Here is an 11,755-nt window from a genome sequence, read left to right as displayed (position 1 = left end):
GGATTTGCTCTGATCCATCCTGGATCTTTTTGGGTATCACTGGCTGCACAATTAGCAAAAATGGTTGATCTGATAATTTTCTTATAAGTGATACACATGGAATGAGAGTAGGAATCTTCTCCCCATCTTGTTTTGCACATACAGTATAGTCAGCTCTACATATCCATAGACTCTGTGTGTATAGAGTCAGTGATTCAGGGCTGGAAAATGTTTTGTTTTGTTTTTAACCCAATATTGCCATCATATTGAATGGGATTTGAGCATCCACAGATTCTGGTATTCACAGAGGGTCCTTGAATCAAAGTGGAACATATACAGATACAAAGTGTCCACTGTATATGTTCCTAAAACAAAGGAAAATATATGGAAGTGACTCTCACACTCCTTGTACCACTTGTATTTTTGATTTGATTCAGATTTCCACGTGTCAAGAGACAGCAGTTCTACAGGTAAATCCTAATAAGCTAGTTCAGGTAACATGAGGCCTTGATAGATGCTAATTTGCACCCATTCCTGAGGAGCTTTGCATTCAGGAAGACCTTAATGCAACACGATTTTTGTTCCTGGGAAAAGTTAATTAAACTGCAAAAACTTTATTTTTGCAGGACATTCTGCAGCATATTTTGGTATAGTGTTTCAATTATTATTTCATGGCATCTCAATCAATTCAACATAGTTTGTAGCAGCCACAAAAACGAAGTTCCTGGAGTATAACAACTACTTTAAGTACCACACAATTAAACAGGAAAGAACACTTTTAAACCAGGAACATCTTTTTTTTCAAACGTCGTTACATAGTGTTATCATCTGGCTGTGAGTTTATCCTTTCTAGGAGGCTGCTGTAAAAGAGGGATAGGGAGTATGGACCTCGCTCTTAAGACGCCTTCTGCAAGCTCTGAAACCCTACTACATATCCCTGGCCTTGGCATAATGTCCCAATAGGAAGGCTCATTCTCTTTTCAAAGGAGGTACAGTTTCTGTGTTCTTAAAATTTAAACTAAGAATAGTTAAAAAATGGATGTGAGCTTCTGGTTAGGTTTTTGTTGGGTGTGTCTGCATGACTTACACAGCTTGAAGTTTGAACTCGGAGCTTTCCCATCCCTGCTATAGAGTTACAGCCAGGTTTGTGGTCAATTTTTGCCACTGAGAACCCCAATGGAAAGACTTGGGAGGAATGAGACCCTGTCCATTTTCCTGGGCCGCACATTGGCTTTTGATGTTATTGAAGTAGTTGGAAATGGGAAACTCTGCATTGCAGTATTTTTGTTTCTATCTGGGCAGCTGATTCTAAGAGTGCAGCTGGAAGGACCCTGCCTTTTGCATGATGCATTCCGCAAGGTTCTGATAAGATGTATTGCTGTTGTTGTTGTTGTTGTTGTTGTTGTTGTTGTTATTATTATTATTATTATTATTATTATCTTTATTTATACTCCATCTTTCTCCCTGTGGGGACTCAAGGCAGCTAGATGATGATGACGACAACAACAACAACAAATTATGGATCGTTGATGTCGCAATCCCAGGTGACAGCAGGATTGCAGAGAAACAACAGGAAAAGCTGACACGATATGAGGATTTAAAGATCGAACTGCAAAGACTCTGGCACAAGCCAGTAAAGGTGGTCCCAGTGGTGATCAGCACATGGGTGCAGTGCCTAAAGACCTTGGCCTGCACTTAAACACAATCGGCGCTGACAACATTACCATCTGCCAGCTGCAGAAGGCCACCTTACTGGGATCTGCATGCATTATTCGCTGATACATGACACAGTCCTAGACACTTGGGAAGTGTTCGATGTGTGATCCAATTCAACAGCCAGCAGAGTGTCTGCTATGGACTCATCTTGTTGTGTTTCTAATAATAATAATAATAATAATAATAATAATAATAATAATAATAATTCAATACCAAAAACAAGAAATAACAAACCAAAAGAGTGGATAAAACTATCTCAATATAAAAATTTAAAAACTAACAAAAAAAACCCCGAAAATTAAACTAAAACATAACATGACACATCGTAAACATTTATAACATGATAAACTCTTTAAAATTAAGTTTAAAAGGCATTAAAAGCTAAGATGGTGTACAACATTGAATGGGTGGAAGTAGGTGTCCAATATCTAGGCAAGGATATATATAAAGATGTTCTAGTTCTCCTGCTCTCCGTAAGCTAAGGTGCATAAGTGGGTTTTTAAAAGCTTTTTAAAGAAGGGGGGAGAGGGTGCCATATTTAGACTTTACGGATGGAGTTCCAGAGGCGGGGAGCAATCATGGAGAAGGCCCCCTCTCTCGTTCCCACTAGCTGCGATTGAGATGGAGGTGGGACCGAGAGCAGGGCCTCCTCTGCAGACGGCAGTGCTAGTGCTGGTTTTTATACAGAGACACGGTTCTTCAAATAGTCTGGGCCTGAACAGTTTACGGCTTTATGGGTAATAACCAGCACTTTGTTTTTAGCTCGGAAGCAGATCACCAGCCAGTGGAGCTGCCGTAACATGGGAGTTGTCTTCTCCCTGTACGGCACTCCACTTAGTAATCTGCCTGTCAATCTCTAAACCAGTTGTAGCTTCCGAACTATCTTCAAAGGCAGCCCAACATAGGGAACTTTGCAGTAGTCCAGACAGGATGTAACTAAGGCATGGACAATCATGGCCAGATCTGGCACCTCAAGCTGGTGCACAAGTTTTAATTGTGCAAAGGTGCTTCTGGCCACTGCAGACACCTGGGATTCAGGGTCAGCAATGTGTCCAGGATCACCCCCAGACTGCGAACCTGTGTCTTCATGAGGAGTGTGATCCCTTCCAACACAGGCTGTATTCCCACACCCTGATCTGCCTTCCAACTGACTAGGAGCCCCTCTGTTTCAACTTGTTTGCCCTCATCCAGTCCATTTCTGATGTCAGGCACTGATTTAGGGGCAGGGTGGCATCATTGGTTTTGGCAGCCCAAGCTGAGTGTCACCCACATAATTTTGACACCCACATAAATTTGACACCGAACTCCAAAACTCTGGATGATCTCTCCCAGCGGTTTCATGCAAACGTTCATGCTTAATGTTTCATGCAAACTTTAAGCAGCATGGGGGGTGGAATGGAACCCTGAGGGTTCCCAAAGGCCACTGGATTTGGGATCCCTCAGGAGACCCCCCAGTCACACAGGAGATCCCCAGCACCACCATCTGGGTATGGTCCACCAGTAAAGACCGGAGTCACTGCAAAATAGTGCCTCCCAATCCCATCTCGGAGAGATGGTCCAAAAGGATATCATAGTTGATGGTATCGAAAGCCGCTAAAAGATCCAGGAGAACTAGTAGGGACACACTCCCCCTGTCTATTCTCTATATAGATCACCAAGGTGACCAATGCTGTCTGTCCTGTAGCCAGGTCTGAAACCAGATTGAAATTGATCCAAATAATCAGTTCCATCCAAGAACCTTTGGAGTTGTGAGGCCACCACCCAGATCAATGAAATACTGCTGGGCAAATTCTTCTGGAAATGTGTGGCTATAGACAGCCTACCCCTTATCCCCACCATTACACTGTGTTTGTCTTTCTTCACTAAATAGAAGGGAAGCAGCGAAAGAGCTAAATCAGTGTCTGTCCATTGCAATGTGCCGAATCTTGGGCCAACAAACTGAAGACCGGTCCTTATATGGTGAAGCGTGTGGCAGCTTCATCTGTCCAGAAGAATGGTGTTTGCCCTGTGCTGCTGGGAGTTTGGCTCCCTCTGAAGAAAGAGATGTGCAGCTTCAGGGGGCTCTCTAATCCACCCTTTTCATGAGAGGATCAACATGCTGCCATATAGAATACTTTTGTAATCGCTTTAGGCTCATGTCTAGCTGTGATCCTCCCTGTGAGAGAGTTCCCATGTTCTGGTAATGCTCGGTTTTTAGTAGGCCTGACTTCTTTGAAGACTGTTTGGAGACTGCTGTTACTGCGTTATGTAGCTGTTTGATTACACTATGCAACATGATTTCTGTTCCTGGGTTATAAATGTCATGTCTTAATTGGTTCTATCATAAATCCATGGAAAATGTTTGTTAAACTGCAAAAAGTTTGTTTTGGTAGGACACCTTGCAGCACATTTTGCTACAGTTTTTCAATGAATCTCTCATAGCATCTCAACTAATTCAACATAGTTTGTGGCAGCCACAAAAACAAACTTTCTCGAGTATAACTGCTACTTTCAAAATAAGGATCACACACTTAAACAGGAAATAATATATTCAGACCAGGAACAGATTTTTTTTCAAATTCTTTTGCATAGTGTTACCAAGGTTGGGCATTATGTTCCTACCATGTTTGTGCTATGCTGGTCCTACTGGATTCAAGGTAATACTGGGTCTAGTGTAAAGTGCTTGTTTTAAACTACTAAGGTAACCTCTGCTGGGAAAATCCTTGCAAGAATCCTTGCAAACCACCTTCTATCCCTCTCAGAAGCCACCCTCCCAGAATCCCAGAATGGCTTCTGCCCTTCCAGATGAGCAGTGGTTATGATCTTCACTGCACAACAGTTCCAAGAAAAGTACAGGGAAAAATTAACCTCTGTACATGACCTTCATTGGCCTTGCAAAACCATTCAACACAGTGAATTGCAGTGCTCTCTGGACCATCCTCCAAAAAATAGGGTGCCCTGACAAATTTGTGAACAACCTGCAGCTCCTCCACGATTACATAATGGCAACAGTCTTGGACAGCCAATGGCTCCAAAAATGACCAATTCAAGGTGGAATCAGGTGTCAAACAGGGATTTGTTATTTCCCCAACCTTATTTCCCATCTTCATTGCTATATTTCCTCTTGTTGATGGGAAGCTTCCCACCAGATTGGAAATCATCTATCAGACAGATGGCAATCTATTGAACCTCAGCAGACTGAAAGCCGAAACCAAGGTCACAACATCTGTTATAGATCTCCAATATGCTGATGATAACGTCATCTGTGCACATCAGAAGAAGACCTACAAGCTGCTCTAAACACCTTTACAGAAGCACACAAAAAGCTCGGCCTTTCACTGAACATCGAGAAAACCAAAATGCTTTTTCAGCAGTCACCAGCCAATCCCTCTACAATGCCTGAAAATCAGCTTAATGGTGCAACATTAGAAAATGTTGACTATTTCCGCTGCCTTGGCAGCCACCTCTGACACTGAAATACAACACCACCTGAGCTCTGCAAGTGCAGCATTTTTCTGTATGAAGGAGAAAGTCTTCAAGGATTGGGACATCCATAGGTAGACCAAGGTGCTTGTTTATAAAGCTTTTGTCCTCCCAACTCTGTTATTCGCCTGTGAAACATTGACTGTGTAGAGATGGAATAATTCCATCCATGTTGCCTCTGAAAAATCCTACAAATCTCTTGGGAGGACAGGTGGACAAATATCAGTGTGCTGGAAAAAGAAAAGACCACCAGCATTTAAGCGATGCTCCTACGCCATCAACTCCATTGGACTGGCCACATTGTCCAAATGCCCAATAAATGTCTCCCAAAGCAGTTACTCTACTCCCAACTCAAGAATGGAAAAAGGAAGGTTGGTGGATAGGAAAAGAGATCTAGAGATGGGCTTAAAGCCAACCTTAAAAACTGTGGCATATACACCAAGAACTAGGAAGCATGGCCCCTGAATGCTCTAACTGGAGGTCAGCTGAGACCAGCAATGCTGCAGAATTTAAAGAGACAGGAATGGAGGGCAAAAGGGAGGAAAATGCCAAGAGGAAGGTGCATCAAACCAACCCTGATCAGGACCACCTTCCACTTGGAAATTGATATTCTCACTGTGGAAGAACATGTGAATCAAGAATAGGGCTCCACAGTCACCTATGTATCTACTGGCAAGACACTAGACTTGGAAGGCCATCATCCTTGGGCTATGAGGGATTGCCTAGGTAAGTAAAGTACAACCCTTCACAACTTAGCACCCCAGTCTCCTATGGGGCTTTCTGCTGGTGCTTTGTTTATCTGCGCCAGCCTGAGGCACTTGGGAGAAGAGGACCACCTTTTGCCATCCTCTTCCCTAGAAACCAATGCTGAGGATGGGAGATGGATATTCTGGGGAATATCCAAAAGCCCATAGGAAAAATAACTGATTTCCTACTGTCCACTAGGCTTATGTCTTGATGTGCCAGTCTTCCATGGTAGAAATGGATCACACTTTAAGGACTCTTCTTGGGGGGCTTAGGTCACACACGTTTGAACAAGTTTGAAGCAGAGGCTGGGTAGCCATCTGTAGAGGGTGCTTTGATTATGCTTTTCTGGTTGGCAGAAGGGGGTTGGACTGGATGGCCCTTAGGGGTCTCTTCCGACTCTGAGATTGTAACTTTCCTCTTTGGAAAAATAAGAAATGCATCATGGCGCCAGCCTTGTTTTGTGAATAAGCCTCTTTCAGTCTCCCTGGAAATGCACCTCTACTTCTCGACAAATGTGGCAAAAGCTAGATCATGAACCCAGAGCTTAAAGAAGAGACTGAACGAATGGGTGAAATCCGAGTAACGGTCAGCTCTTCTCTGCGGGAGGGAAAGAGGGGAAAGGAATCAACTTCCGAAAAGAGCGAAAGGGGGGCCTGATAATATCTCCCTTGAATTCCAGGAGGATGTGGGAAGAAAGGGCTCACAATGGCCACCCTCTTTCCTATCCAAAGCCATTCAGCTGGGCCTGTTGTGGAGGGAAAGGCGGAGAGAAGCAGGTGAGGGGTTAGGCAAAATGCACATTGGGCTGCACAATAGGATCAGCATAGACCAGGCATGGGCAAACTTGGGCCCTACAGGTGTTTTGGACTCCAACTCCCACATTTCCTAACAGCCTCAGGACCCTTTCTTTTCCCCCCAGCTGCTTAATCCTGAGGCTGTTAGGAATTGTGGGAGTTGAAGTCCAAAACATCCTTCCCTCCAGTGAGCAGTCAGGCGTTATTTCCTGGAGTATGGACTGGTTTGATCTTCTTGTGGTCCAAGGCTTGCCTGGTATAAAGTCAAAGATTTCCCCTTACATTTAGTCGTGTCCGACTCTGGGGGTTGGTGCTCATCTCCATTTCTAAGTTTGAGGTAGTTTCGTTATTATTTCCGCATGTCTGGGGCAAGTTTTATAGTTGTTTTTTGTTTAATTAGTGAAAAAAAATTATAATATCACACCAACAGTCAACAACAGAGGGAGAGGGAAGCTTCAGAAGTTCCCCCTGTCCCATTTGGAGGTTTTTTAGCGTATTGCGCGGTCGCGTCCGCCATTAACGAATCGATTCGTTATTGTTTCGTATTTGTTTCGTTAATGTTTCGTAATTTTTTAAACATTTACGAAATTTCGTAAATATCGAACTTTTAAAAAGAAAAATTTCGGAATTCTTTTAAATATCGAAACGCAAAAACCCCCAAAAAACGAATCGATTTTAGAAACAAATTTTTCCGTTGTTACCCAGGCCTAGTAGCTCACCTTGCTCCAGATATAGGAACCACTGACCTTTCGGTCAGCAGCTTAGCAACTCAACCCGCTGCACCACTGGGTGCTCCTGCTGTAGACTCATATAAATCCACTTGAATGACAGCAGTCAACACTGAGCATATCATGTAGTTAAGTGTTTCTCAACCTTCCTAATATTCTGACCCTTTAATGTAGTTCCTCATGTTGTGGCGACCCCCAACCATAAAATTGTTTCCGTTGCTACTTTATAACTGTAACTTTGCTATTGTTATGAATCGTAATGTGAATTTCTGATATGCAGGATGTATTTTCATTCACTGGACCAAACTTTGCACAAATACCCAATACGCCCATATTTGAATACAGGTGGGGTTGGGGGGGGGGGTTGATTTTGTCATTTGGGAATTGTAGTTGCTGGGATTTATAGTTAACCTACAATCAAAGAGCACTCTGAACCCCACCATTCAACGATGGAATTGAACCAAACTTGGCACACAGAACGCCCAGGACCAACAGAAAATACTGGAAGGGTTTGGTGGGCACTGACCTTGAGTTTTGGAGTTGTAGTTCACCTACATCCAAAGAGCACTGTGGACATCCAAAGAGCATGATGGATCTGGAGCAAACTTGGCACGAAAACTCAATATTCCTATATGTGAACATTGGTGAAGTTTGGGGGAAAAAACCCTTGACATTTGGGATGTGTAGTTGCTGGGATTTATAGTTCATCTACAACCAAAGAGCATTCTGAACCCCACCAACAAAAAAACTGGGCCAAACTTCCCACACAGAGACCCCCATGATCAATAGAAAATACTGGAGGAGTTTGGGGGGAAATTTACAGTGATTTAGGGGATATGTAGTTCACCTCCATCCAGCGAGCACTGTGGATGCAAACAACGATGGATCTGGACCAAATTTGGCACAAATACCTGATATGCCGAAATTTAAATATGGTGGGCTGGGGTGGGTGGGAGGAGATTGATTTTGTCATTTGGGAGTTGTAGTTGCTGGGATTTATAGTTCACTAACAATCAACGAGCATTCTGAACTCCACCAATGATGGAATTCAACCAAACTTGACATACAGAACTCCCATGACCAACACAAAATAATGGAAGGGTTTGGTGGGCATTGACCTTGAGTTTTGGAGTTGTAGTTCACCTACATCCAGTGAGCACTGTGGACTCAAACAATGATGGATCTGGACCAAACTTGGCATGAATACTCAGTATGCCCAAACGTGAACACTGGTGGAGTTTGGAGAAAATAGACCTTGACATCTGGGAGTTGTAGTTGCTGGTATTTATAGTCCCCCTGCAACCAAAGAGCATTCTGATCCCCACAGACGATAGAATCGGGCCAATATTCCTACACAGAGCCCCCCATGACCAACAGGGGATATTGATTTTATCATTTGGGAGTTGTAGTTGCTGGGATTTACAGTTCACCTACAATCAAAGAGTACTCTGAACCCAGCATTATAATGGTAGTTGGCAATACAGATATGGGGTTTCTCCAGGCCTGTACCTGGGGGGTGGGGGGAGTAATGGTTCAATCTCAAATGTTTCAGGTTAATTTCGAGGGGAGGGGGTTGAACCCTGAACGTCCCTCCCCCCCTCCCCCATAAGCCTCCGCTTCGGCCTCTGTTTATTTCCGCAGCCCTGCTCTTCCTCCTCCTCCTGGGTCTCGGTCGTCCCAAACCGTGAGTCGACCACCTCCTCCTCTTCCTCTTGGCCTCTCTCTCTCTCTCTCTCTCCTCCTTCCTCCTCCCGGGACTCAAGGTGCGCGGAGAGACAAAGGGTTAAAGGCGGCGGGGGCGGAGGGAGGCTCCGGATTGGCCCGAAGTTTGGAGTGGGCGTGGCCTAGGCAGCCTCTCCGCTGCTGCCCAGAAGTGCGGAGCCTCCTCGAGGCGGGCGCGCGGAGCCGGGAGAGAGAGAGAGAGAGAACAGAGAGAGGGGAGGGGGCGCAGGAAAGGAGCGAGAGGGTCGCCCTTGGCCGGAGGCTGAGCAAAGTCTTCTCCGGCGGCACCGCATCCTTTTCCCTTCCAGCGCTTCGGCATCCTGCTCCGTGGCGCCGGCAGGAGGGACCGCCGTTCCTTTGTCGGGGAGGAGGATGGCGCTCCGGGCCAGGGTCCGGCGGTGAAGAGCGGAGGAGGAGGAGGAAGGCGCGAAGGGGCTGCTGTTGCTGCGGCTTCTGTCAAAGAGAGAGAGAGAAGGGGGGGGGGTCGAGAGGGAAAGAGAAAGGGGCGGCACATGGGGCCCGGCAGCGGCAGTGGCGGAGGGGGGTCCCGCTGCGAGGAGGCGCCGGCGGAGAGGCGGAGAGGGGCTTGAGAGGCGCCGAGCCGGGAAGGAGCCCGCCCGCCCGACCCCCCATCACCCTCCGCCGCGGTAAGAAGGAAGAGGAGGAGGAGGAGGGAGGGAGGGAGGGAGGCGGAAGGAGGGAGCCTGCCGGGGAACAAGTGCGCGGCTCTTGGCGGAGAGGGGGGCTTGGGGTAGTCTAGCTAGCCTTCAAGGAGACCCCCCCTCTTTTTGCTGGGGACTCCTTATGCTCGGCGGGGTGAAGGAGACACGGAGCGAGGGGCGCCTGAAAAGGAGGCGGCTCTACTCGCGGGGGATCGCGGACAAGAGCCGAAGAACCCCGACTTTCCGAGAAATCCCGACCCATCCAAGCCCCTTCTTCCTCCTCTTCTTCTCTTCTTCTTCCTCCTCGTCTTCCTCATCCTCTTCTTCTTTCTCCTCTTCCACTTCTCCTCTTCCTCCACTTCTTCTTCCACTTGTTCCTCCACTTCTTCCTCTCCTCCTCCTCTTCTCCACCACCTCTTCTTCTTCCTCCTCTTCTTTCTCCACCACCTCCTCCTCTTCTTCTTTTTCCTCTTCCACTTCTCTTCTTCATCTTCCTCCACTTCTTCCTCCTCTTCTTCTTCCTCCTCCTCTTCTTCCTCTTCCTCTTCTCCACCTCCTCCTCTTCTTTTTCCTCTTCCACTTCTCTTCTTCTTCCTCCACTTCTTCCTCTTCCTCCTCCACTTCTTCCTCTTCCTCTTCTCCACCTCCTCCTCCTCTTCTTTCTCTTTCTCCTCTTCTTCCTCTCCTCCTCTTCTTCGTCTTCGTCTTCTTCCTCTCCCTCTCCTCCGTCTCTCGCATGCCGTGCTGCCCTGGGCCGGGATGCTGGGTGGGTTTCCCAAAGGCGGGGATCCGGATCCCTTTCGCGGGAGGACAGAAAGAGGGAAACCCGGGCCGCGTGCGTGCGCGCGTGCTTTCGTTCCTCCCGCGAAGACGATCCCACGGGAGAAGTCGCTACCATTTGGAAGGCTTGAGTGCGACCCGCCGAGGGCCCTTCCACACAGCCCGCTATCCCACAATATCCAGGCAGAGAATCCCACACTATCTGAGTGTGGATAACCCAGTTCAAAGCCGATATTGTGGGATTTCCTGCCTTGATATTCTGGGATCGAGGGCTGTGTGGAAGGAAGGGCACTGAAGGGGCAGGCTTTGGAAACGTCTTTGCCTTTCCCTGAGTGGGAGAATCCCCATCTTTTCTCTCTCCCTGGTGAGGCTTGCCTCGGATATACAGCATGCCCGCCCGCCTGGCTTGCCCTCCTTCCTTTCGTTATCACTCTCAGAGCCAAGGGAGGGCAGGTGACAAGGCTCAGCTTCCCCTCAGGGCCCTTCCACACAGCTCTCTATCCCAGAATATCAAGGCAGAGAATCCCACATGGAGTGTGGGCTCAAATAACCCAATTCAAAGCCGATATTGTGGGATTTTCCACCTTGGTAGGCTGTGTGGAAGGGCCCTCAGAGAGAGCAATGGGAGTACACACACCAGCCCTCACAATAAAAGAGCTGATTTCTTACACAAACCCAATTTACTTTGGTTTCCTATCAAGTCCAGCATTTTTTTCTTCCCTCTTTTTGATGAAGTTTTGAATTCCCTGGTTGTTATTTGACTTTTGTCTTGGTTTCTTTCTCCTTTTCAGGCCTTCCCTTTCAGCCTGGAAAGAAGGAGAAAGAGCCAAGCCTGCGCTCAGGATGGACTTCCAGTTCGTGCTGCTTTTTGTGGGAGTTGTGGCGCTTGCTGACTCTGCCAGAGGTAAGCCACCGAAAGAGACTCGCGCCACTCACAGCCTTTTTGGCATGTGCAGGCAGTCCCCGAGTTACAAACACCTAGCTTGCAAATGATTCCGAGTTAAGAACAGGGGTGAAATATTTGCAGTAAGCTTTCTCTCCTGGGTGTTGTGCCTTGTGTAAGTCGTGTAACTGTTTATGTCTGTCAAGAAAGGAGTTGTTCTTCGTAGGGAGACAATCGAGAAGATGAAAAAGCAGTACAGGCAATCCCCGAGTTACAAACATC

The 11,755-nt window shown here is 46.7% G+C and overlaps 1 protein-coding gene across 1 annotated transcript in view; it reads left to right on the top strand.

Moving 5' to 3' along the window:
- Positions 1–9,287: 9,287 nt before the first annotated feature.
- Positions 9,288–11,755, top strand: part of FGFRL1 (fibroblast growth factor receptor like 1) — a 195,373-nt gene continuing 192,905 nt past the window's right edge. Inside the window, exons 1-2 of the mRNA XM_060769277.2 lie at positions 9,288–9,795; positions 11,382–11,494. Coding sequence (XP_060625260.1) covers positions 11,434–11,494 — 61 coding nt within the window. The 5' untranslated portion in view covers positions 9,288–9,795; positions 11,382–11,433. The remainder of the gene's footprint in view (positions 9,796–11,381; positions 11,495–11,755) is intronic.

Source organism: Anolis sagrei, chromosome 3 (genome assembly GCF_037176765.1).
Source record: "Anolis sagrei isolate rAnoSag1 chromosome 3, rAnoSag1.mat, whole genome shotgun sequence".
NCBI lineage: Eukaryota > Metazoa > Chordata > Lepidosauria > Squamata > Dactyloidae > Anolis > Anolis sagrei.
The sequence above is the reverse complement of the archived record's forward strand: the minus strand, read 5'-3'. Positions and strand labels throughout refer to the sequence as shown.